A 27,414-nucleotide genomic window follows, 5' to 3' on the forward strand; every position below is an offset into this window, starting at 1 on the left:
GTGGTCTCTGAAGAACAGTTCATTCATCTGTTTTGGTTTAGACATAGTTTACTCTAAGGGCAATGGAGGGAAGGATGGGAGAGGGATACAATGACGCTTTATGGGGTCTTTGATCTACAATTTACAACAGAGCCGTCCAATGTATGTATGCATGACCTCATAGCAAATCAATGCATTTTGTAGAGAAGGTTGGATTTTTCCAGATGGGCTAGTCCTGCCTCTCTCCCCTGGCTCAACAATGAGGAGGATATGAGGGTATGACTAAGATGAGGTTATGCAGTGCCATGAAGTGAGAAACAACCTCTTTCTTGGCAGACGGGTGGCACAATCTTTTTTTTTTTTTTTTCCACTCTGTTGCCCAGGCTGAAGTACAATGGTATGATCACAGTTCACTGTAGCCTTGATCTCCCTGGGCTCAGGTGATCCTCCTTGCCTCAGCCTCCCAAGTAGCTGGGTCTACAGGTGCGTGCCACCACACCTGGCTAACTTTTTGTATTTTTTGTAGAGCTGGGGTTTCACCACATTGCCCAGGCTGGTTTTGAACTCTGGGCTCAAGGGATGCACCTGCTCTGGTCTACCAAAGTGCTGGGATTATAGGCATAAGCCACCATGCCCGGCCACAACCTTCTCAATCTCCAAAGATACCTATCTTTTTTTTTTTTTTTTTTTTTTTTTTTTTTTTGAGACGGAGTCTCGCTTTGTCACCCAGGCTGGAATGCAGTGGCCGGATCTCAGCTCACTGCAAGCTCCGCCTCCCGGGTTTACGCCATTCTCCTGCCTCAGCCTCCCGAGTAGCTGGGACTACAGGCGCCCACCACCTCGCCCGGCTAGTTTTTTGTATTTTTAGTAGAGACGGGGTTTCACCATATTAGCCAGGATGGTCTCGATCTCCTGACCTCGTGATCCGCCCGTCTCGGCCTCCCAAAGTGCTGGGATTACAGGCTTGAGCCACCGCGCCCGGCCGATACCTATCTTTTACTTTGGCAATCAGAATGCATTTTTATAGTTTTCGTACTTACCTATCATCTTAAGGAATCAAGTATGCTGCCCCCAAATGACCTGCCACATGGCCACCCTATAGACACCCAGGTACAGATTATTATAATTACTCACGTTAACAAAGGATTAAGGATGGAACAGTTCAAGACGTAATCTCGGCAAACAGAGCTATCTCCAGCTATGTTTCCCAGTGCCCAGACTGCCTGAAAAGGGGATAATGAAACTGTCACCCACAAAGCCTGGTACTTCTGTGAGTACTTTATAGTCACAACTGCAAAGTGAGTACCCACCAGGATGAGGATGATGTCAAGGCCCCAGATACACTATATAAGCTCAGGTAACCTCCCTATTGAAATCCTTATTGAGCACTTGTTCTACAAGGACCTATCCCCTGGGAGTTCCTGGTTCAGCCGGGAGAGACAGGCTGCCATCTGTACTGTAGGCAGAGAAGCCAAAACAACATCACCCAGAAAAGGAGAAAGTAATCAGAAAGTTGCATTTTTTTGAGATGGAGTCTCGCTGCGTTACCCAGGCTGGAGTGCAGTGGTGCGATCATGGCTCACTCTAACCTCCACCTACCGGGTTCAAGTGATTCTCCTGCCTCAGCCTTCTGAATAGCTGGGATTATAGGCGTGCGCTACCACAACCAGCTAATTTTTTGTATTTTTAGTAGAGCTGGGGTTTCACCATGTTGGTCAGGCTGGTCTTGAACTCCTGACCTCGTGATCTGCCCACCCTGGCCTCTCAAAGTGCTGGGATTACAGGCATGAGCCACCGTGCCTGGCGAAAGTTGCACTCTTGTAGTTGCCTTGGACCAACTCTATATGTAGTAATGGAGAAGAGTGCCCACTACCACTCTCCAATTCTATCCAACTAGCAAGAATTCAGTGGGAGAAATGGAAGTTGTACCTTTATCTCCATGATCTCTGGGTACTGAGATATGGGTACTGTTGTGTCTTTTTTCCAATGGCACTTCCAACAACAAATGTATAGAGTTTTTTCCACATCAACCACCCATTCTCTGACACCAACCGTGTGTCCAACAATTTAATTCAATTCTGACACTAACACCTAGAGTTAATGTAGACCTCACAGGTTAGTTCCACAAGACTGCCCCGACTTGAGATACCAGTTGCAAGTCCCAGGGACCATCTGTACTTGATACTCCTATCGCTCAGGAAATTCCAAGAGTTTTAACACTGTGCCAAGAACCAGGACAAAGACCAAATACATTTTTTATTATACCACAGGTACTATAAAGAATCATACCAAATCTAAGCATTACCTGTTCCTGAACATCCTCAAAGTCTGAATTAAGCAGCTCTATAAAAATGGGGACAGCCCCTGCTTCAATGACAATTTTGGTCTGCTGAGAGGTTCCAGAGGCAATATTCGTTAGAGCCCAGGCAGCTTCAAACTGAAAGTGAGATTAAGCAATGATTGAAAGGTCATTTCAGACTGAGCAGCCATGCCTATCAGCTGGCCCAGAACAGTAAGCCTCCTGCCCATGAATTTAAAAAAACAAAAACAACCTCACAAAACACAAGCAAGCCTCTTGCCTACGAATTTAAAACACACACACACACACACACACAAAATACAAGCCTTTCCCCTCCCGTCTTTAGAGAGTGGGAAGATGCAGTGATGTGATATACATGGGAATAAGACATTGGGCTTCTAGGGTCCCAGGTTTAGTCCTGCACTACCACAGAACCCATGCATCCTTTGCCAGGTCACTTTTTTATTTCCTGAGCTTCACTTTCTTCATTTCTGAAATGAGGATTAGAATGAAATGTGTCTCTCAAAGTCCCTTTCAGCTGAGTTCTGGCAAGTTCCAATGGATTGACCCATCACCCATCTCTGAAACAAGAGACCCAGAGAGGCTAAACGACTTGCCTCGGTGACACAGGTAGTGGACTATACCCTCTGATTTATAAATGAATGATCAGTCTATCATAGTCTTGTGTCTTTCCTTTGAAATTGTTTTAAGAAAGATATTTTGGCTGTGAGGGAACTGATGGTTTCTCCTGAATGTTTCTTAACATTACTTGTATACTTCCCGAGAGATACGTCAATAGAAACATCTCACTACAATTTCTTGGAAGTAGGGCTTTCACCTAATAACCCCTTCCCAGTAGTGGGGGAATGGGGGTGGGGTGGGGATAAGTAATGGGTACAATAAAACCCAGAAAGAATTAATAAGACCTACTATTTGATAACACAATAGGGTGACTATAGTCAATAATAACTACACAATTTAAAATAACTTAAAGTGCATAATTGGATTGTTTGTAACTTAAAGGATAAATGCTTGAGGAAATGGATACCCCATTCTCCATGATTTGCTTATTTCAAATTACAGGCCTGTGTCAAAACATCTCATGTACCCCATAAATATATACACCTACCCTGTATCCCCCCAAAATTAAAAAACAAAACAAGACAAAACAAACCCCTTCCCTTCAGGCCTCACCTGTAATGTACAATTCTCATTCCTCTTCAGAAACTCCACGAACCGATCGACCACTCTTGGAGTGTTGATAACTTCATCTATTGGAGGACTAGGCTCTGGATAAGGGAGAAGGGAAAATAAAAATGTAGGAGAAGCTTTTGCTGATCTCTTCATGGGGGTCAGCTTGCAATCCTTCTTAGATACTTCTGACCACCCCCCTTACAAACATTCCCAAACTCCCTTCTGGTAAGGTGGTTTTAACAATATCTGCGGCCGGGCGCGGTGGCTCAAGCCTGTAATCCCAGCACTTTGGGAGGCCGAGACGGGTGGATCACGAGGTCAGGAGATCGAGACCATCCTGGCTAACACGGTGACACCCCGTCTCTACTAAAAAATACAAAAAACTAGCCGGGCGATGTGGCGGACGCCTGTAGTCCCAGCTACTCGGGAGGCTGAGGCAGGAGAATGGCGTGAACCCGGGAGGCGGAGCTTGCAGTGAGCTGAGATCCGGCCACAGCACTCCAGCCTGGGCGACAGAGCGAGACTCTGTCTCAAAAACAAACAAACAAACAAAAAAAAAACACAATATCTGCTCGTCTTTGAACTGTATAATACAGTTGGAATGTTAAAGAGTAAAGCCAATCCTAATTTAAGTATGCTCATCTTTGGCTTACTAAATGTAAGCAAAAAAGGTGTGGGACAGAAGAGTGCCTAAGGGATGAACAACCGTGGTCTACACATTTCCCTTTCGAGAAAGACCAGTATTCTCTTCTTGGGAAGACTATTTGATAACTGAAACAAGAGGTATTTTTCCTATCATACATTAAATTTTTATTAAGTACCTATGGTGTGCCACACAGTTCTAGGTACAAAGGACACAGGAGAGAAAAAAAACAAAACTCTCTGCCCTCAGCTTACATCCTAGTGGGAAGAGTCATTTTATTATGTTAGAAGATAAATATGATGGGAGGAGAAGAGAAGAATATGTAGGGCAAGGTAGAAAGATAAAAATGTTGAAGTTAGGATTTAATCATAGGAGTAAGGGAGTTGCTACACAGATATCTGGGAATAGAAGACATCAGGCAGAGGAAATATCCAGTGTGAAGGCAGGAAAGTGTCTATCTCGTACAAGGAACACCAAGGTCAGTAGGGCTAGAACAGAACGAGTGAGGGCACGTGTAGTTGATGACATTAGTGAAGAGAACAGAGGCTAAATCATACAGGGCCTCTCTGAGAAGGGCCAGGCTTTGTACCTTTGGAGAGCAGTTTCCGGAATTTCTGTGTGGTTGCTAACTGCAGGTCAGAATCATCAGAAAAGAGCATCTCCACCATCTCTCTTGTGATCACACTCTCCTAGAACATAAAACAAGTTTAGAACTTTGCAAACCAACATTACAGTCAGATGTGAGCACATAATTCTGCTTGACATCCTGTTTTCTAAAAAATTGAGGGCAAGAAGATGGCACAATAGACAGCCTCAGGAGAAGGGGTCTGTTTAATCGATAGGTGCTTCAAGTTGGGACATTTGAAAAGTGATTCCTAATTCTGAGGCAACTGATGGCTTCCCTTAAATGTTTCCTCAGATATTTCTAACACAGTTGAATCTCTGTTGACTTCTGAAGCTGACAAAAGGGTCCACAGAGGAAAGAACTTGTCATGGTTACTGACAAAGCTAGTAGATGATGTGAATGGCCCAATTTCTGTTCTTAGAAGCAGTTACTTTCCAGGTCAGCCTGAGGCACATGCAGGGGCCTTACCCCAGTGGTAGAGCTCACATAAGAGTCCATGAGAAGACTATCGAACATGGCAGCTTCTTCATTAATCAGCTCCACATTTCTCCGTTTAAAAAGCTGAAAGTAAAGAGACAGTGGTTAAGAGTACTCTCTGAACCAAAAAAAAAAGAACAATCCAATGTTAAATTATGGCATTAACTGACAAGGATATACTACAGTAGCTGAGAAATGAGGCCAAGTTTTATACATTAGTCTCCCCTTATCCACAGTTTTGCTTTCTATTATTTTAATTATCCAGTCAACTGTGGTCTGAAAATATTAAACAGAAAATTCCAGAAATGAATAATTCATAAGTTATAAACTGCATGCCATTCTGAGTAGTGATGAAATCTCATGCTATCCTGTTCTGTCTGGCCCAGGATGTGAACATCCTTTGTCCAGTGTATCCACTCCACGCTGTATATGTTGCTGCCAGTTAGTCACTTAGTAACCAACTTGGTTAGCAGGTGGCAGTTGCTCGTGTTCAAGTAACCCTTATTTTACTTAATAATGGCCCCAAAGTGCAAGAGTAGTGATGCTGGCAATTCAAATGTGCCAGACAGAAGCTGTAAAGTGCTTTAAGTAAAAAGATAAAAATATGGGAAAAAACATAGTATATGTAAGGTTCAGTAATATCTGCAGTTTCAGGCATCCACTGTGGGTCCTGGAATGTATTCCACAAAGAGAAGACGAGACTACCGAATACTGACATGAAAAAGATATTCAAGGACTTGGAGGCAGAGGCAGCAGTGGGCCAAGATCACGCCACTGTACACCAACCTGGGCAACAGGGCAAGATCCTGTCTTAAAAAAAAAATGCTTCCTGCCGGGCGCGGTGGCTCAAGCCTGTAATCCCAGCACTTTGGGAGGCCGAGACGGGCGGATCACGAGGTCAGGAGATCGAGACCATCCTGGCTAACACGGTGACACCCCGTCTCTACTAAAAAATACAAAAAACTAGCCGGGCGAGGTGGCGGGCGTCTGTAGTCCCAGCTACTTGGGAGGCTAAGGCAGGAGAATGGCGTGAACCCGGGAGGCGGAGCTTGCAGTGAGCTGAGATCCGGCCACTGCACTCCAGCCTGGGTGACAGAGCGAGACTCCGTCTCAAAAAAAAGAATTTAAAAAACAAAACAAAAAAAACCAAAAAAAAACAAAAAACAAAAAAAAAAAGAAAAAAGGAATGATAGTACAGCAAAAGGGTGGGCAAAATCAGGTTAAGTTGGCCAGGAATGGTGGCGCATGCCTGTAATCCGAGCACTTTGGAAGGCCAGGGCAGGTGGATCACTTGAGTTCAGGAGTTCAAGACCAGCCTGGGCAACATGGCAAAACCCTGACTGTACAAAAAAAAAAAAAAAAAAAAAAATCCACAAAAATTAGCCGGGCGTGGTGGTACATGCCTGTAGTCCCAGCTACTCAGGAGGCTGAGAAGGAAGGATCACTTGAGCTCAGGAGCCTGTAGTGAGCTGAGATCGCGTCACTTACTACACTCCAGCCTGGGTGATAGAGTGAGACCTTATCTCAAAAAATAATAATAATAATAACAACAATTGGGTGACTGAACCTGTTGGGAGGGTGGGGTGGGAGTGCAGATGATGAGGTAACAATATAGTCTTGGGCTGGGCACAGTGGCTCACGCCTGTAATCCCAGCACTATGGGAGGCTGAGGTGGGCAGATCTGGGCAGATCACAAGGTCGGGAGTTTGAGACCAGGCTGGCCAACATGGTGAAACCCAGTCTCTACTAAAAATATAAAAAGTTAACTGGAGGTGCTGGCAGGCACCTGTAGTCCCAGCTACTCAGGAGGCTAAGGCAGGAGAATTGCTTGAACCCAGGAGGCAGAGGTTGCAGTGAGCGGAGATCGTGCCACTGCACTCCAGCCTGGGCGACAGAGCGAGACTCCATCTCAAAAAAAAAAAAAGAAAAGAAAAGGTAACAAGGAGCTAGAACTAGAATGTTATAGTAAAGACATAAATGATGTCTAAGTTGGTCTAACTTGTAAAAAGGGGATAAGGTCAGTTTTCTCTTTCTCAAAGCTCCCAACATTTATTGACAACAAAGGAATCTGGATGAGTAGCTCACTCAGTAAGTAAGCTACTTTTCTTTCTTTTTTTTTTTTTTTTGAGATAGAGTTGCCCAGGCTGGAGTGCAATGGCACAATCTTGGCTCCTGCAACCTCCGCCTCCCAGGTTCAAGCAATTCTCCTGCTTCAGTCTCCCAAATAGCTGAGATTGCAGGTGCATGCCACCATGTCCGGCTAATTTCTGTATTTTTAGAAGAGAAAATGAAGTTTCACCATATTGGCCAGGCTGGTCTCGAACTCCTGACCTCAGGTGATCCGCCTGCCTTGGCCTCCCAAAGTGCTAGGATTACAGGCATGAGCCACCACGCCTGCCTAGTAAGTTGCTTTTCTACAGGGAAAGTCAGGATGCACAGTGGAGGCCAACCACAGGGACTTGTTTCCCAGAATAGTATGTTTGAGAATACTCCCGTTAACTCACTTGTTGCTCACGCTTCTGCTTCCGGAGCTGAATGCCCTCTTCCTCTCTTCTTCGTCTCATTTCTTCAGGGTTTAGAGCATTGTTCTTATAGCTCTTCATTCGATAATTGTCTTTCCCTGGGCTCGCCATGGTCTCTAGAAGAAAAGATACACATTGCCAAAGACTCTTGAGAGGACAGCATTTCCTTTTCACTAGACTTCTGTCCCTACCCACCCTTCACCCTCCCCTACTCTGGGAGGAATACAGCTATCTAGGAGCTCTCAACAAGCACCTGACATCTCTACCTGCCCCCCAGTCCCTGTCTCATTTTATTACAATTAAGCTTGCTAAACAGGTGGTATTACAGCAATTGGTATAAGCTTAGTAGTTAAAAGTGTGGGCCCTAGAGTCAGATTGTCTGGATTCAACTCCTGACCCTTCTACTTGTTAGCTGTGCAAACTTGGACAAGCTCCTTTAACTTTCATTGCTTCAGAATTTAATCTTTAAAACAGAAACACACCAGGCACAGTGGCTCCCACCTGTAATCCCAAGGATCTGCAGACCACATTTTGAGAACTGCTGTTCTTTTTTTTTTTCTTTTTTTTTTTTTGAGACAGGGTCTCGCTCTGTCACCCAGGCTGGAGTGCAGTGGCACAATATTGGCTCACTGCAACCTCTGCCTCCCGGGCTTAAGTGATTCTCCTGCCTCAGCCTTCCGAGTAGCTGGGATTACAGGCGTACGCCACCACAACTGATTAATTTTTGTATTTTCAGTAAAGACAGGGTCTCACCATGTTGGCCAGGATGGTCTCAAATTCCTGACCTCAGGTGATCCACCTGCCTTGGCCTCCCAAAGTGCTGGGACTATAGGTGTGAGCAACCACACCCAGCCAAGAACTGCTGTTCTAAGGAATGAATGGCTCAATTGTAGGTAAATAAATGTTAACTTGACCAGCTAGTGCCAAAGTTGTCTTCCAATGTACTGCCACTGACATATATCTTGCCCAATACTTGGAATCATCACTTTTGACAATCTACTGAGTGTCATAAATTATTTCACAGAGCTGATTATTTGCATATCCCAGATTACTAGTGAGGTTAGATTTCATGTTGTTATTAGCCATACATTTCCCCTTCCGTGAAAAATGTTTGTTTCTATATTTTAAAATATTTTTCTTTCTTTTTTTGAGACAGTTTCACTTTTGTTGCCCAGGCTGGGGTGCAATAGCACGATCTTGGCTCACTGAAACCTATGTCTCCCAGGTTCAAATGATTCTCCTGCCTCACCCTCCCGAGTAGCTGGGACTACAGGAGCCTGCCAAGACATCGGCTAATTTTTGTATTTTCAGTAGAGACAGGGTTTCACCATGTTGGCCAGGCTGATCTTGAACTCCTGACCTCAGGTGATCTGCCTGCCTCGGCCTCCCAAAGTGCTGGGATTACAGGTGTGAGCCACCGTGCCCAGACTGTTCATGTTCTTTTAAATCAGTTGTCTGTGGCTATGTACTTTCTTCATCCTTAATATTGTCTAATTTGTGCCCTTTTTTTTTTTTTTTTTTTATTGAGACGGAGTCTCATCCTGTCTCCCAGGCTGGAGTGCCGTGGCGCGATCTTGGCTCCCTGCAAGCTCTGCCTCCCAGGTTCACTCCATTCTCCTGCCTCAGTCCCCTGAGTAGCTGGGACTACAAGCACCTACCACCGCGCCCGGCTAATTTTTTGTACTTTTAGTAGAGATGGGGTTTCACCGTGGTCTTGATCTCCTGACCTTGTGATCTGCCCGCCTTGGCCTCCCAAAGTGTTGGATTACAGGCATGAGCCACCGCACCCGGCCGACTTGACTATTTTGATTTTAGTCTTTTGAAAGATTTAAGTTTTGGCTTTGTTGAGTCCTCTCTACTGTATGATTTCTATCTCCTTTCTACATTTTTTCTAATTTAAGTTGTATACCTAAGTATTTAATGTTTACACTATACTTTTTTTTGAGACAGAGTCTCACTCTGTCACCCAGGCTGGAGTGCAATGGCACGATCTTGGCTCACTGCAACCTCTGCCTCCTGGATTCACGTGATTCTCCTGCCTCAGCCTCCCAAGTGGCTGGGATTACAGGCGTGCACCACCACGCCTGGCTAATCTTTTTTTTTTTTTTTTTTTTTAAGAGATGGATTCTCACTCTGTCTCCCAGGCTGGAGAGCAGTGGCCAATCTCGGCTCACTGCAAGCTCCGCCTCCCGGGTTCACACCATTCTCCTGCCTCAGCCTCCTTAGTAACTGGGACTACAGGTGCCCACCACCATGCACAGTTAATTTTTTGTAGTTAAGTTGAGACGGGGTTTCACCATGTTGGTCAGGCAGGTCTCAAACTCCTAACCTTATGATTTGCCCACCTTGGCCTCCCAAAGTGCTGGGATGACAGGCGTGAGCCACTGTGGCTGGCACCACACTATACTTCTATATTACCTTTCTAAGGCTTATAAATTTCATTCAAATTAATATTTGTATTGTAATTCAGTTCTAAATATCTAATTACTTTTGATTTACTCAATTTACATAAGTGTCCCATGTGTGCTTGAAAATGATCTGTATTCTTAAATTATGATGCATGGCTTTCTGAATATCATGTCCATTAAATTAAGTTGTCATCATGTTGTTATTTATTCATTTATTTTTTGAGATAGGGCCTCACTCTATTGCCTAGGCTGGAGTGCAGTGCACGATCATGGCTCACCACAGCCTCAACTTCCAGGGTTAAAACAATTCTCTTGCCTTAGCCTGAGTAGCTGCGACTACAGGCTCATACTACCGCTATTTTTTAAGTTTTTTTTTGTAGAGATGGGGTCTCACTATGTTATCTAGGCTGGTCTTCAACTCCTGTCTTCAAGCGATCCCCCTGCCTCAGCCTCCCAAAGTGCTGGGATTAAAGGCATGAGCCACCACGCCCATCATGTTGTCCAACTCTTCTATTAATGTTTCACTTCACTAATGTTTTCCTTATCTATAGTGAATGTAGCCATTTTACCCTGTAGTTTAATTTTGCTTTATGTATTTTAATACTATTTTTCATTAGAAGCATACAAATTTAGAACTGTTGTATCTTGACTGTGAACAGAAGTGTTATAAAGTGAGCCAAATTATTCCTTAACAATGCCCTTTGTTGCCCTTTTAATTTTGTTGGATATTAATACGGTTATCACTTCCACTTCCAGCCATGATGGAATAAGAGGGATAGGATTTCCCCTGTTGCTATAAACTGTTTCAGACATTGGGCAATAGCAATGCAGAATTGTGATTCTCCAAGAGAGGGAAACAAATTAAGTGAGCCCTACTTGTCTCCTTGGCTTTCTGCCCAGAGGCACATTCTATAGCAGAAGAGGAGTCCCAAACAGCACCACGGAAATCTCACTAGTGGAGGAGAGACTAGAGACTTCAGTGAGACTGAGGTGGCTGAAAACAGTGAGACAGCATTCCAGCGAGGAGAGAAATAGGCAGAAAAAAAAATTGGGAAATCTGTTTGGGGTTCCCTTAATCTTTGCTGAAGACTAAGGATGCATACATGCTGGGTGAAGCTCCATGAGTCATGCAAAAGGCAACTAAGAAGCTGTACGTAAGCTCAACCGTTCCCAGAGCTCACACAGGGCTGAGACACTTTAGACAAATCTGAATAGAGATTTCTCCCTGGTCACTCAGGGCATAGTAGAGACCCTAGAAGGGCTATGGCTTAGTAGTGGGATGAAACTATTCCCTGAAAAGGCTACTACTGAAGCTTAAAAACAAGCCTTACACTGCTAAAACAGAACAGCTATAAAACATCCTACATCCATTAAAAAAAGACAACAAAATCCAGACATTAAAAACATAAAATTCACAATGCTTGGAATCCAGTTAAAAATTACGGGCCAGAGTCAGGCATGGTGGCCCATGCCTATAAATTCCAGCACTTTGGAAGGCTGAGGTGGGAGGAGAGCTTGAAGAAACTAGGAGTTCAAGGCTGCAGTGAGCTAGGACTTCACCACTGTACTCCAGCCTGGGCAACAGAGTGAGACCCTGTCTCTAAAAAAACAAAAACAGCTGGGGTGTGGTGGCTCACGGCTGTAATCCCAGCACATTGGGAGGCTGAGGTCGGTGGATCACGAGGTCAAGAGATTGAGACCATCCTGGCCAACATGGTGAAACCTCATCTCTACTAAAAATATAAAAATTAGCTGAGCGTGGTGGCACGCACCTGTAGTCCCAGCTACTCGGGAGGCTGAGGCAGGAGAATCGCTTGAACCAGGGAGGTGGAAGCTGCAGTGAGCAGAGATCGTGCCACTGCACTCCAGCCTGGTGACAGAGGGAGACTGTCTCCAAACAAACAAACAAACAACAAAAAGTACTATACCATGCCAAGAAGCAGAAAAATTGTCACCCATAGGAGAAAAATCAGTCAAAAGTGAGATCCAGAAATGACACTTCAGTAGATAGTAGGATGGCATCAAGTGCTCTAATATATTAGTAACTGGATTCATAGCAAAAAAAAAAAATTGAGAGAGGGACAGAAAAGCATTTACAAGCAAAGACTTAAAACTGGCAGGGTATGGTGGCTCACGCCTGTAATCCCAATACTTTGGGAGGCCAAGGCAGACGATCAGTTGAGGCCAGGAATTCCAGACCAGCCTAGCCAACATGGTGAAAGCCTGTCTCTACTAAAAATATAAAAATTAGCCAGGCGTGGTAGCTGGTGCCCGTAATCCCAGCTACTGAGGAGGCTGAGGAAGGAGAATCACTTGAACCTGGGAGGCAGAGGTTATAGTGAGCCAAGATCATGCCACTGCACTACAGCCTGGGCAATAGAGTGAGACCCCGTCTAAAAAAAAAAAAAAAAAAACTAAAAATTTTCCAGATCTAATCCCATTAACCCTAAAAGTTATACTAATCCTTAAGCAAGATTAAAAATCTTAAAAGCAGCCAGATAAAGACCTATTACATATAGAAGACCAAAGATAAGAATGGCCTAGCTTCTTGTCAGAAACCTAACTCAGAAAACAACAAAACATTTTTAATGTTCCGGAAAAAACAAAACAAAACCTGGTAAACTAGAATTTTATATCCAACAAAGATACTTTTTGAAATGAAAGCAATTCAGCAGGTCATGAGCTAAATTAAAAATATTATTAATAAAGACTTTTTCAGATAAACAAAAGCTGAGAGACTTCTTCTCTAGCTGACCTGCACTGAAGAAATGCTAAAATTCTTCAAAGTAGAAGGAAAAGGATACCAGATGGAAACTCAGATCTCCACAAAATGAAAAACACTAGATATGGCAGATAAACATAAAATAACTTTTTTGCCATTTAAAACTTGTCTTTAAAAAATAACAAGGCGCATGGACACACAAAAAAACAGGGAAGCATGGCCCATTCACGGAATAAAGTAGAAACCATTTCTAGCTGCGTGTGGTAGTTCAAGCCTATAATCTCAACACTTTGGGAGGCCAAGATGATAGGACTGCCTGAGGCCAGGAGTTAGAGACCATCCTGGGTCACACAGGGGGACCCTGTTTCTATTTTAAATAATTTTATAAAAATAGGAAACCATCCCTGAGGAAGCCCAGAGACTGGACTTACTAGACAGATTCTAAAACAACTGTCCTAAATATGCTCAAAGAGTTAAAGAAAAACATGGACAATGAACTGAAGGAAATCTGAAACACAATATATGAATGAGAATATCAACAAAAAGAAACGATAAAAAGGAACCAAACAAATGTTCTAGAGCTCAAAAGTACAGTTACTGAAATAAAAAATTCACTAGAGGGGTTCAACAGCAGATATGAGCAGGTAGAAAAAAAAAGCAAACTTGGAGACAGATCAATTAAAATTATCCAATCTGAGGAGCAGAAAGAATAAAGAATGAAGAAAAATGAAAAGAATCAAGTGGACCCATGGAACACCATTAAAAGGACCAATATGGCCAGCATGGTGGCTCGTGACTGCAATCCCAGCAATTCTGGAGGCTGAGGCAGGAAGACAGCTTGAGCCCACAGTGTGAGATCAGCCTAGGCAACATAGCAAGATCTCGTCTCTATTGAAAAAAAAAGTAGGGGGGCTAAGCGCAGTGGCTCACTCCTGTAATCCCAGTACTTTGGGAGGCTGAGGCAGGTGGATCACGAGGTCAGACGTTTGAGACCAGCCTGATCAATATGGTAAAACCCCGTCTCTACTAAAAATACAAAAAGAATACCCAGGCGTGGTGGCGCGCATCTATAATCCCAGCTACTCAGGAGGTGAGGAGAATCGCTTGAACCCGGGAGGTGGAGGTTGCAGTGAGCTGAGATCGCACTCTAGCCTGGGCGACAGAGCAAGACTCCTTCTAAAAAAAAAAAAAAAAGAGACCAATATACATATTATGGGAGTCCTAAAAGCAGAAGATAAAGAGGTAGAATATTTGAAAAAATATGGTCAAAAACTTACCAAATTAAATAAAACACATGAATCTACAAATGAAGGAGCTCAATGAACTCTAAAGAAGATACCCACATTTGGGATACCAAGGCAGGTGGATCAACTGAGGTCAGGAGTTCGAGATCAGCCTGACCAACAGGGAGAAACCCTGTGTCCATACTAAAAAAAAAAAAAAAAAAAAAAAAGAAAATTAGCCAGGCATGGTGGCACCTACTAAAAAAGCAAATATTATCCAGGCATGGTGGAACACGCCTGTAACCGCAGCAAGTCAGGGGGCTAAGATAGGAGAATCACTTGAACCCGGGAGGCAAGACTGCACTGAGCCCAGATCATGCCACTGCACTCCAGCCTGGGTGACAGAGTGAGATTCTGTCTCAAAAAAGAAAAAGAAGATGTCCACATTGAGACACATAATCAAACTGTTGAAAGCCAAAGACAGAATCCTGAAAGCAGCAAGAAAGAAGCGACTTATTACATACAAAGGATGCCCAATAAGATCAACAGATGATTTCTCATTAGAAATTATGAAAGTCAGGCTGGGAACAGTGGCTCAGGCCTGTAATCCTAGCACTCGGGGAGGTCAACGCAGATGAATGGCTTGCGTTCGAGATCAAGAGTTCAAGAACAGCCTGGGCAACATGGCAAAACCCCGTCTCTACAAAAAGTACAAAAATTAGCTGGGCATGGTGGTGTATGTCTGTAATCCCAGCTACTCGAGAGGACGAGGTGGAAGGATCACCAGAGCCCAGGAGGTTGAAGCTGCAGTAAGCCGTGGTTGCACCACTAGACTCCAGCCTGGGTGACAGAGCAAGACCCTGTCTCAAAAAAAAAAAAAAAAAAAAAAGAAAAAGAAAAAAAAAAAGAAAAAAAAAAAAAAAAGACAAGAAAAAGAAAAGAAATTACGAAAGTCAGAAGGCAGTAGAATAAGAAAGTGCCAAAAAGAGGCTGGGTTCAGTAGTTCATACCTGTAATCCCAGCACTTTGGGAGGACAAGGCCAGACGATTACTTGAGCCCAGGAGTTCAAGACCAGCCTGGGCAACAGAGCAAGACCCTGTCTCTACAAATAATTTTTTAAAATTTAGTTGGGCATGGTGGCATACACCTATGGTCCCAGCTACCTGGGAGACCTCTAAGTCAGGAGGATTGCCTGAGCACAGGAGGTTGATGCTGCAGTTACTCGTGATTGCGCTGTCACTCCAGCCTGTGACACAGTGAAACCCTGTCTCAAAAACAAAACAAAACAAAACAAAAAGCAAAGTGCTGAAAGAAAAACCGTCAAGCAAGAATTCTATATCTGACAAAACTGTCCTTCAAAAATGAGTGAGAATTATGACATTTCACCATAAACAAAAGCTGAGGGGCTTTGTTACCACTAGACCTGCTCTGCAAGAAATGCTGGTTGGGCCTGTAATCTCAGCACTTTGGGAGGCTGAGGCAGGAGGATCACTTGAGCCGAGTATGAGACCAGCCTGGGCAACGTGTTGAAACCCCATCTCTACAAAAAAATATAAAAATAAGCCGAGTGTGGTGGTATACACCTGTAGTCCCAGCTACTTGGGAGGCTGAGGTGGATTGCTAGAGCCTGGGAGGTTCAGGCTGCAGTGAGCCGTGATTGTACCACTGCACTCCAGCCTGGGCAACAAAGCAAGACTCTGTCTCAAAAAAAAAAAAAAGAAAGAAAGAAAGAAATGCTAATGGGAGCCCTTCAGGTTGAAATGAAAGGACACAGTAACTTGAAGCCAGATGAAGAAATAAAGATCTCTGATAAAGGTAACTATATGGGCAGATATAAAAGCCAGTATTACTATACATTGGTTTGTAACTTTTCATTTCCTACATGATTAAAAAGACAAATGCATAAAATAATTACAAATCTACATTATTGGCCACACAATGTTTAAAGATACAATTTGTGATGATAACAGCATAAAGGAGGAACAATGCTGTACATGAGCAGTTCTGTATGCTACTGAATTCAGCTGGTATTGATTCCAACTAGAGTGTTACAAAGTTAGAATATTAAGTGTAATCCCCATGGTTTTCACAAGGAAATATCTAAAAAACTACATGCACACAAAATAAAAATTAAAAATATACACAAAAGGAAATGAGAAGGGAATAAAGAGAGCTGGAATAGCTATATGAATATCTGACAAAACAAACTTTAAGTCATAAACTGTTACCAAAAAGAAATGACATCATATGGTCAATTCATCAAACTATTATAAAACATATGCAATAAACAAAAGTCCCCAAACATGAAGCAAGTTCTGACAGAAGTGCAGAAAAATATTTGGAGACTTTTTTGTCCCCATCAACCATGGTCTACAGATATTTGGAGACTTTTAATAAGCCATGTTCAATAATGAACAGAACACCTAGACAGAAGATCGATGAGTAACAGAGGACTTGAACAAAATTATACAGTAGACCTAAGAGAGATATACAAAGCATTCCACCCAATAACAGCAGAATACACATTCTTCTCAAGTACAGATTCTCCAGTATAGGCCATATGTTAGCCCACTAAAAGCGTCAATAAATTTTGGAAGACTGAAGTAATATAAAATAAATATCTCTGACTACATGGAATGAAGCCAGAAATTAGTGACAGAAGGAAAACTGGAAAATTCACAAATATATGGAAATTAAGGAAGACATTCTTTAAAATGTTGGAAGACTCATACGTCCTGATTTCATAACTTACTACAAAGGTACAGTAATTAAAACGGTGTGGTACTGGCATAAGGATAAGCATATGGATATATGGAATAGAATTGAGAGTCCAGAAATAAACACTTATATCTATGGCTACCCAACTGATTTTCAACAAGGATATTATGTCCATTCAGTGGAGGAAGAAATATTTCATTGTATAGAGAATGAAATGTTTTATACATTCTATACAATGAAATATTAGCCAGATGAAGCGGGGTGGCTCATATCTATAATCCCAACACTTTGGGAGGCCGAGGCAGGCAGATAACTTGAGGCCAGACTGGCCAACATAGTGAAACCTTGTCTCTACTAAAAATACAAAAATTAGCCAGGCATGGTGGCAGGTGACTGTAATTCCAGCTACTCAGGAAGCTGAGGCAGGAGAATCACTTGAACTAGGAGGCAGAGGTTGTAGTGAGCCGACATCGTGCTGCTTCACTCCAGCTTGGGAAACAGAGCAAGACTCTAGCTCCAAAAAAAAAAAAAAAAGAAAGAAAGAAAAAAAGAAATACAAATCAAACCCACAATGATTCAACCTGTGAAAGCTGACTGAAAAAAAGTATATAAAAAAGTTTTGGCCGGGCGCGGTGGCTCACGTCTGTAATTCCAGCACTTCAGGAGGCTGAGGTGGGCGGATCATGAGGTCAGGAGATAGAGACCATCCTGGCTAACACGGTGAAACCCTGCCTCTACTAAAAATACAACAACAACAAAATTAGCCGGGCGTGGTGGCGGGTGCCTGTAGTCTCAGCAACATGGGAGGCTGAGGCAGGAGAATGCCATGAACCTGGGAGGCGGAGCTTGCAGTGAGCCAAGATTGTGCCACTGCACTCCAGCCTGGGCAACATTGTGAGACTCCGTCACAAGAAAAAAAAAAAAAAGTTTTAATTTGGGTGTGGTGGCTTACGCCTGTAATCCCAGCACTTTGGGAGGCCGAGGTGGGGAGATCATCTAAGGGTGGGGGACCCTCCAGCCTGGCCAACATGGAGAAATCCCATCTCTACTAAAAATACAAAATTAGCTGGGCATGGTGGCACAACCCTGTAATCACAGCTACTCGGGAGGCTGACGCAGGAGAACTGCTTGTACCTGGAAGGTGGAGGTTACAGTGAGCCGAGATTGCACCACTGCGTTCCACCCTGGGCAACAGAGCCAGACTCCGTCTCAAAAAAATAAAAAAAGACTTTTAAAACCCACAATGAGATACTACTCCACACCTACTAGGATGGAATAAGAATAATAAAAGCACCCGTTGGCTAGCATCTAGAACCTCGTGGATTGCTGGTTAAGAATCGAAAATGGTATAGCCACTGTGGAAAACAGAATAGTAGTTCCAAAAAAATTAAACAGAATTACTATATAATCCAGCAATTCTACTTTTATACTATTCCTCCCTTATTCACAGTTTTGCTTTGCAGAGTGTCAGTTACCCATGGACAACAGTGGTCTGAAAATATTAAACGGAAATTTCCAGATAAAAACAATTCATAAGTTTTAAATTTCATACTATTCCAAGTAGCATGATGAAATCTCACGCCAACCCGCTCTATTCCACCTGGTACATGAATCATCCCTTTGTCCAGTGTATTCACACTGTATACACTGCCAGTTAGTAGCTGATATTGCAGTGTTTGTGTTCAAGTGATCCTTATTTTACCTAATAATGGCCCCAAAGTGCAAAAGTGATGATGCTGGCATATTAAGTGTTCTATTTTATTGTTGTTCTCAATCTCTTATTGTGCCTAATTTATAAATTAAACTTCATCATAGGTATGTATGTATAGGAAATAACATAGTATATAGGATTTGGTACCATCTGCCGTTACAGGTATCCACTGGGGGTCTTGGAACATATCCCCTGTGGATAAGGCAAGGACTACTGCATATGGATACCATGGAATATCATTCAGCCATAAAAGGGAATGAAGGTCTAACACACGCTACAACATGATTGAACTTTGAAATTAATATGCTAAGTGAAATAAGCAAGACACAAAAGGAAAATTATTCCACTTACATGAGGTACCTAGAGTCAAACTCAAAGACAGAAAGAAGATTAGAGGTTACCAGGTGCTGAGAGGAGAGGAAAATAGGGAGTTACTGCTTAGTGGGTACAGAATTTCTGTTAGGGATAGTAAAATGTTTGGAAATAGATAATGGTGATGATGGTCACATAACACTGTAACTGTAATTAATGCCACTGAATTGTACACTTAAATTGAAAATTTTGTTACATATATTTTACCACTAATAATTTTTTTTTTTTTTTTGAGACGGAGTCTCGCTCTGTCGCCCAGGCTGGAGTGCAGTGGTACGATCTCGGCTCACTGCAACCTCCGCCTTCCGGGTTCATGCCAGTCTCCTGCCTCAGCCTCCTGAGTAGCTGGGACTACAGGCACTCACCACCATGCCCGGCTAATATTTGTATTTTTAGTAGAGATGGGGTTTCTCCCTGTTGCCCAAGCTGGAATAATTTGTTTTTAAATTGGCATTGTAGCCTGGACTCAAGTCTGTACTGCCAGCACTTTGGGACGCCAAAGTGGGCAGATTGCTTGAGCCCAGGAGTTCAAAAACAGCCTGAGCAATATGGTGAAACCACAATCTCTACAAAAAAATACCAAAATTAGCTGGACATGGTGGCGTGCACCTGTGGTCCTAGCTACTTGGGAGGCTGAGGCAGGAGGATTGCTTGAGCCCAGGAGGTTGAGGCTGCAAGTGAGCTGTGTCTGCGCCTCTGTACTCCCTTTGAGGCCCCTGATTATCCCTGTGAGACTAACAGAGTAGAGAACAGATTTCTGAAGGCAGCACTATGAACTGCTGTCCCCTATTACCTGACACATGGCTTTTCATGACTGAGCCTGGGCTGTCCTGGACACTAGCCTCTCCTTCAAGCACAGCTGACAGTGAACCTGGGAGGAGAGCCATGCTGAGCTTCTTTAGTCACCATGGTGACAAGAAACTATCACAAATATTTGCTTATGACTTCACTGGGGAAGCAGACAAGGGAGGTTAGATTGGAAAGAGGAACATCTGCAAAAGCACATCTGGAATCTCAGGGATCCAGCAGGCCAATGGCTTTTTCCATTATGTACTCCCTTACTTGCTGTGGATGAATTTTTAAAAATTCATAATACAAATAAACCTTTTCTAGCATCTGACTGTCCTAGACCGTCTTTGGGTTTTCTTAGTCAAGGAACTCTCTCAAAGTGAATAGGTCTCTGAAGTCATACGTTTCATTTCTAGAGAATAAAAGTCTAATGTTACCATGCACTTTCTAAGCTTTTAAAACCAAAGAGCTAGCAATGATAATACAAATTAGGTAGGGGCCCTAAAATGGCTGAATCATGTCTGTTCCTAATTCATATTAGGAAGTCCTAAACCCAATACCTCAAAATGTGTCTATATTTGAAGATAGAGTCCTTAAAGAGGTAATTAAGGTAAATAAGGTTATTGGGGTATGCCCTAATCCAATAACTGGTATCCTTAAAACCAGAGAACAGCATGTGAACATGAAGACAGCTATATAGAAGCCAACAAAGGGCTGAAAATAAACCAACCCTTCTGACAACTTTTTTTTTTTTTTGAGACAGGGTTTTGCTCTGTCACCCAGGCTGGAATGCAGGGGCACAGTCTCAGATCCCTGCAACCTCCGTCTCTGGGGTTCAAGCGATCCTCCTGCCTCGGCCTCCTGAGTAGCTGGGATTACAGGCGTGGGTCAGCATGCCTGGCTAATTTTTTGCATTTTTAGTAGAGACAGGGTCTCAACCATGTTGACCAGACTGGTCTCCTGCCTTGGCCTCCCAAAGTGCTGGGATTATGCATGAGCCACCACACCTGACCTCTTCAGACAACTTGATCTCAGACTTCTAGCCTCCAGAACTGTGAGAAAACATTTCTGTTGTTTAAACCACCAAATCTATGGTTCTTTGTTATAGTGACCCTCGCAAACTAATATAGGACCAAATTAATCTAAAGGCGGCACCGGCTCCTGCCAGTGTCTGATACCAAATTCAAGTTAACTAAAGCCTTGTCTTTAGACCTAGGCAAAAGCGACATCAAAGTAAACTGCTTTCATGAGACACAAGGACACACCTGTAATAAGAAAGGTTAAGTTTCACTTAATAGGCCGGGCACAGTGGCTCATGCCTGTAACCCCAACACTTTGGGAGGCTGAGGTGGGTGGATCATCTAAGGTCAGGAGTTCAAGACCAGCCTGGTCAATGTGGTGAAACCCTGTCTCTACAAAAATATAAAAATTAGCCAGGCATGATGGTGGGTGCCTGTAATCCCAGCCATTTGGGAGGCTGAGACAGAAGAATTGCTTGAACCTGGGAGGCAGAGGTTGCAGTGAGCCAAGATCGCGCCATTGTACTCCAGCCTGGGTGATGGTGTGAGATTCCGTCTCAAAAAAAAAAAAAAAAGATTCACTTAAAAAAAAAAAAAAAAAAAAAAAAAGGCCTAGTGGATAAATGAAAAAACTGAGGCTCACTCAGGTCACACATTAGTGAGTAGCAAGATTGCCATAGTGCTCCATTTAATCACTGGTATGTTTAACATTTTGAGATTCATAAACATTTTAAACTCAGGCTGATTGACTGTTGGGCACATGCTACAGTTAGTAAGCTTTACAACTCACCATAACGCATTAAAGTACTTAGTGGTACTGGGAAAAGAGATTTTAAAAAGATAAAAACAAACTATTATCTCCCAACATTTGGCCTCTTCCTTCAAGAATGTAAGAAACCTACCTTCTCCCAGGCTGAAATCACTTTTTTTAAGCTGGCCACTCCTTCACTAGAAATTCTCCTCTTTTCATCTAACCTAACTACTTTCCATCCCCCTGCAAAGGTAAAATTGTATTCAATTTGGCTCCTGACCTTAGACTAGCTTTTACCCATCTTGATCTATTTACTCATCATCACTTGAACTTGAGAGTTACCAGCAATCAATTTTCTAATTAGTGCATATGAACAGGAGCAATTGAAAACCATTACTAAAGATGCATCTAAATTCAAAGAGGACTCTGCATTTGCTCCCTCTTGCTTAAGAGCCTCCCCTCTACCACCATACCAGATTTTTATAGGAACTCACCTTCACAGTACAAGTTTTCCTAATACAATGAGTTCTCACCCTAGACCACAGATCCAAGCAACCACAAACCTGAAGCACATGTATGGACTAACACCTACAACATCAGGATTAATTAAATCACAATTCTCCCAAAGCAGGTAAAGCCAGCCATGATGCTGGGATGTGATAGGTGAGAAGATAACACACAATACACAAGTGATAGACGCAATACTAAATCCAAAGATTTCACAGATGTTCTTCCAAATCTTACCTGGCCCAGTTTCTTATCAAAGATGCCATAAGAAAACAAACAGACTGGCTTAAATTTTGCTGTCTTTTAACTGGTCTACCTATTAGTTATTTACTGTAAATTAATATAAAGTTGATGGCAAAATTTGGGTAGTGTTGTAACTTTGCAAGCTAAAAACACACTGTAGGAACAGCTCTAGGAATCTCACCACCTGTGATTGCTCATACTGAGAACCAGTCAGACACTTGTGAGTGTATTTTTTCATTCATTGTCCCTCAGCTACTGCCCCATTTCTCAGTTCTCATGAAGAGCCAAACTATTTTTTCTGTTTCCATCACGAACTGCTTAAACACTGAAAGTTTGATATGGTACAATAAAATCTATAAATTATCCACTAAGATTCAATGATTTTTAACAACATCATATTATTCTATCAGATGTATATATGATAATATAGCTATATTTTAACAGTTAAAAATTGAATCTTAGTGGATTTGAAAGTTGTAAATGTTATCACTTGGCACTTCACCCAATTACTTTAGTATGTATCCTATAATAAGGACCTTCTTTTTTTTTTTTTTTTTTTTTCTGAGACAGAGTCTTGCTATGTTGCCCCGGCTGGAGTGCAGTGGCACCATCTCAGCTCACTGCAACCTCTGCCTCCTAGGTTCAAGCAATTCTCCTGCCTCAGCCTCCCGAATAGCCAGGATTATAGGTGCACACCACCATGCCCAGCTAATTTTTGTATTTTTTAGTAGAGATGGGGTTTCACCATTTTGGCCAGGCTGGTCTCAAACTCCTGACCTCAAGTGATCCACCCGCCTCAGCCTCCCAAAGTGCTGGGATTACAGGCGTAAGCCACTGTGCCTGGCCTCTCTTCCCTATTTCACAGTTAACGCCATCACCATTCACCTGGTCTTGGAGTCAGCCATGAACATTCTCCCCAATTCAGTAAACTGATTTTTATCTGTTATTCCAAACTGGTTCCTACTGACCACCTCCAATAAATTTTAGTTTACACCCTCATCACCTCACTTCTAGATTATTAAACCTTTGAGAACAAGAATTCTTTTACTTATCTTTGAGTCTATAGCAAAGTACACAGCATGCCCTCAAATGTTCCATCTAACATTTTAAACTTCAGTTTTCTAGAGAATCTGAATTAGTTTACAATAAATTCAACGAAATAAAAATAAAACAAGAATCTGGACTAGGAATATACAAATTTATATAGAAAATGGGGGAAGAAGCCAGGTGCAGTGGTTCACACTTGTAATCCTAGCACTTTGAGAGGCCAAGGTGGGAGGATCACTTGAGCCCAGGAGTTCGAGACCAGCCTGGGTAACCTAGCAAGACCCTGTCTCTGCAAAAAAATTTCAAAAATTAGCCAGGTGTGGTGACACACACCTGTGGTCCCAAGCTACTTGGGAGACTGAGGTGGGAGGATTGCTTGAACCCAGGAGCTTGAGACTACAATGAGCCGTGCTGGTACCGCAGTGCTCCAGTTTGGGTGACAGAGCAAGACCCTGTCTCAAAACAAACAAAAAAAAGTGGGGGAAGATGAATGCAGTAAGCAGAACCCAAAGAACCACTGAATTATTAAAACAGAGTGGCATTTTGGCCTGTCAGCTACCTGGTATCCAAAATAAAGTAAAATGAGCACTTCCATAATTTTCATTGTCCTTGAAGAGAACACTCGAGTATATGTGGAAAACAAAGTAATTCTTTTTAAATTTTGTTTTATTTTATTTTCCTTTTCTCCTCTATTACTCATTCGAGAAGGAAAGCAAAGTATTTCTGAAACTTGGCTTCAAGAATTAATAATACCTAAGGCTTTAGGGTCTGCCCTTTAGGCTTTGATTTGAAAACCAGAAAGGCTGGCAGTAATAGTGTATGATGTCTCTTCTAACCATATCTTCACTCAAAATGTTATGAATTGGGGACGAATAAATGCCTAGAGAATCTCATTCTGCTTATTCCATGTAACTTCCCACTTTATCAAACAGAATCCACGGGCTGAATCAGAATAGATTTAGATTATTAGTCTGATTTCTTCTCTGATACTCTGAATCATTGTTCTATTTCCCTGACCTATAACCTATGTCTGAGTACTAGCAGTTATAACATATTAATACAAAAGCAACCCATTTCATTTCACATAGCTCTAATTACTAAGGTTTCCATCATTGTGAATGAGACCCACATAGGAGTAACTTACATGAGTCCCATTTGTTAGATTTGCTAGATATGATTTTCAAGAGAAGCTGGAGGCAGGGCGAGGTGGCTCACACCTGTAATCACAGCACTTTGCGAGGCCGAGGTGGGCAGATCACCTCAGGTCAGGAGTTCCAGACCAGCCTGGCCAACATGGTGAAACCCTGTCTCTACTAAAAATACAAAAAAAATTAGTCGTGTGTGGTGGTGGGCACCTGTAATCCGAGCTACTTAGGAGGCTGAGGCAGGAGAATCACTTGAACCCAGGAGGTTTCAGTGAGCCAAGATCACTCCCTTGCACTCCAGCCTGGGCAACAAGAGCGAAACTCCATCTCAAAAAAAAAAAAAAAAAAAAAAGAGAAGCTAGAAATGTGGATTTAATATACAGCCAACTGTTTAATGTTTGTTCAATTTTTGAAAAATATATTAGTCCCTATAAGACACATCTGTTGCAAGCCAAGTGCAGCCTACAGACTACCAGTTTGGAGCCTCTGGTTAAATTCTGTTAATACAAATTAAACAGCATGTTAGAATTTTTTAAGTGATCTTATCTCTTTGTTCAGACTTTTAAGTGTCCTGTTGGCAAAGAAGTCCTATTCTTCTTATTTCCCTTGGTAACAGGTTTATTGAGATGTAACTCATATACCATACAACCCATACATTTTTAGTATATTTAGTATGATTTTTAGTATATTTAGAGCTGGGCAACCATCAGCAGAATTTTATAACATCTTCATCATCCTAAAAAAAAAAAAACCCATAACTCTATGGCCAGGCATGGCAGGTTACACCTGTAATTCCAGCACTTTGGGGAGGCTGAGGCGGTCAGATCACTTGAGCCCAGGAGTTCAAGACCAGTCTGGACAACATAATTAGACCCTGCCTCTAAAAAAAAAAAAAATGGCCAGGCACGGTGGCTCACACCTGTAATTCTAGCAATTTGGGAGGCTGAAGTGGGTGGATCACTTGAGGTCAGGAGTTTGAGACCAGCCTGGCCAACATGCCAAAACCCCATCTCTACTAAAAATAAATTGGCTGGGTGTGGTAGCTCACACATGTAATCCCAACACTTTGGGAGGCTGAGGGGGGGCAGATCACCTGAGGTCAGGAGTTCGAGACCAGCCTGACCAACATGGAGAAACCCCATCTCTACTAAAAATACAAAATTAGCGAGGTGTGGTGGCGCATGCCTATAATCCCGCTACTTCAGAGGCTGAAGCAGGAGAATCACTTGAACCCACGAGGCAGAGGTTGCAGTGAGCTGAGATTGCGCCATTGCACTCCAGCCTGGGTAACAAGAGCAAAATTCTGTCTATAAATAAAATAAATAAATAAATAAGCCAGGAGTGGTCGCGCGTGCCTGTAGTCCCAGTTACTCAGAAGCCTGAGGAAGGAGAATCGCTTGAACCTGGAAAGCGGAGGTTGCGGTGAGCTGAGACTGTGCCACTGCACTCCAGCCTGGGCAATAGAGCAAGACTCCATCTCAAAGGAAAAAAAAAAAAGCAAAACAATAATAAATTAAATTAAATTTAAAAAAAAAGAAACCCCGTTAACTCTTTAACTGTCACCCCCAATGCTCACCCACCTAAGCTGTAAACAATCACTAAGGTACTTTCTGTTTCTTACAAATTTGCCTGCTCTGGACATTTCATTTAAATAGAACCATACAATATGTGGTCTTTTTTGACTGGCTTCTTTCACTTAGTGTAATAATTTTGAGGTTCGTCCATGTTTTAACATGTATCAGTACATTCTTTTTATAGCACTTTTTTTTTTTTTGAGACAGAGTCTTGCTCTGTTGCCCAGGCTTGAGTGCAGTGGCATGGTCTCAGCTCACTGCAGCCCTTGCCTCCCGGGTTCTAGCAATTCTCCTGCCTCAGCCTCCCAGGTAGCTAGGATTATAGGCACGCACCACCACATCTGGCTAATTTTTGTATTTTGAGTAGAGACGGGGTTTTGTTATGTTGCCCAGGCTGGTCTTGAACTCTTGGACTCAAGTGATCTTCCTGCCTCAGCCTCCTAAAGTGCTAAGATCATAGGCGTAAGTCGCTACAGGTTTAGTGGTTAACGAGCCCCCTAAGTTTTTGTTCATCTAGAAACATCTTAATTTCTCCCTCATTTTAGAAGGACAGTTTTGTTAGATATAGTTTTTTTGTTGTTGTTGAGATGAAGCGTTGCACTGTCGCCAAGGCTGGAGTGCAATGGCGCGATCTCAGCTCCCTGCAACCTCTGCCTCCTGGGTTCAAGTGATTCTCCCGCCTTGGCCTCCCCAGTAGCTGGGACTACAGGGGCTCACCACCCATTTTTTTTAATACAAAAAAATAATTTTTGTATTTTTAGTAGAGAAGAGGTTTCACCATGTTGGCCAGGCTGGTCTTGAACTCTGGGCCCCAGGTGATCTACCCACTTCGGCCTCCCAAAGTGCTGGGATTACAGGCATGAGCCACCATGCCCAGCCTCAAGCAATTCTCTTGTTTCAGCCTCCCCAGTAGCTGGGATTACAGGCACCTGCCACTGCACCTGGCTAATTTTTGTATTTTTAGTAGAGATGGGGTTTCACCATGTTGGCCAGGCTGGTCTCAAACTCCTGATCTCAAGTGATCTGCCTGCGTCGACCTCCAAAGTGCTGGGATTACAGGGGTGAGCCACCATGCCCATGCCGCCTGGCCAGATATAGAATTCTTGCTTGACGGTTTTTCTTTCAGCACTTTGCTTTTTTGTTTTGTTTTTGAGACAGGTTTTTGCTCTGTCATACAGGCTGGAATGTAGTAGCACAATCAACTCCCCGCAGCCTCGACCTCGTGAGGCAATCTTCCTACCTCAGCCTCTCACATAGCTGGGACCACAGGCCCATGCCACCACATCCAAGTAAATTTTTTTTTTTTGTAGAGACTAGGTCTTGTGATGTTGCCCAGGCTGGTTATGAATTCCTTGGCTCAAGTGATCCTCTGGCCTTGGCCTCCCAAAGTGCTGGATTTCAGGTATGAACCACTGTGCCTGGCCTCGTTCAGCACTTTGTTATCC

General features: G+C 42.8%; 1 protein-coding gene and 1 long non-coding RNA gene across 9 annotated transcripts in view; both read right to left on the reverse strand.

The window, feature by feature from the left end:
- Nucleotides 1–27,414, reverse strand: part of KPNA6 (karyopherin subunit alpha 6) — a 68,359-nt gene that overhangs the window by 14,561 nt on the left and 26,384 nt on the right. For 3 of the 8 annotated variants that reach the window (XM_074013411.1, XM_074013413.1, XM_065525654.2), the window contains exons 2-7: nucleotides 7,722–7,855; nucleotides 5,227–5,301; nucleotides 4,705–4,804; nucleotides 3,473–3,567; nucleotides 2,285–2,416; nucleotides 1,114–1,202 (exon numbers count right to left, since the gene is read on the reverse strand). In XM_074013411.1, coding sequence (XP_073869512.1) covers nucleotides 1,114–1,202; nucleotides 2,285–2,416; nucleotides 3,473–3,567; nucleotides 4,705–4,804; nucleotides 5,227–5,301; nucleotides 7,722–7,855 — 625 coding nt within the window. Of the gene's footprint in view, nucleotides 1–1,113; nucleotides 1,203–2,284; nucleotides 2,417–3,472; nucleotides 3,568–4,704; nucleotides 4,805–5,208; nucleotides 5,302–7,721; nucleotides 7,856–13,916; nucleotides 14,046–27,414 lie in introns of all 8 variants that reach the window. The other 5 variants (XM_005544119.4, XM_015439156.3, XM_045375874.3 and 2 more) reach the window with 2 other exon arrangements.
- On the reverse strand, nucleotides 488–1,065 carry LOC141408449 (uncharacterized). The gene is made up of 2 exons (XR_012423274.1): nucleotides 969–1,065; nucleotides 488–645 (listed from the first exon to the last, which is right to left on the reverse strand). It is a non-coding gene; the product is annotated as an uncharacterized lncRNA (long non-coding RNA).

Source organism: Macaca fascicularis, chromosome 1, assembly GCF_037993035.2.
Source record: "Macaca fascicularis isolate 582-1 chromosome 1, T2T-MFA8v1.1".
In the NCBI taxonomy this organism is placed as follows: domain Eukaryota; kingdom Metazoa; phylum Chordata; class Mammalia; order Primates; family Cercopithecidae; genus Macaca; species Macaca fascicularis.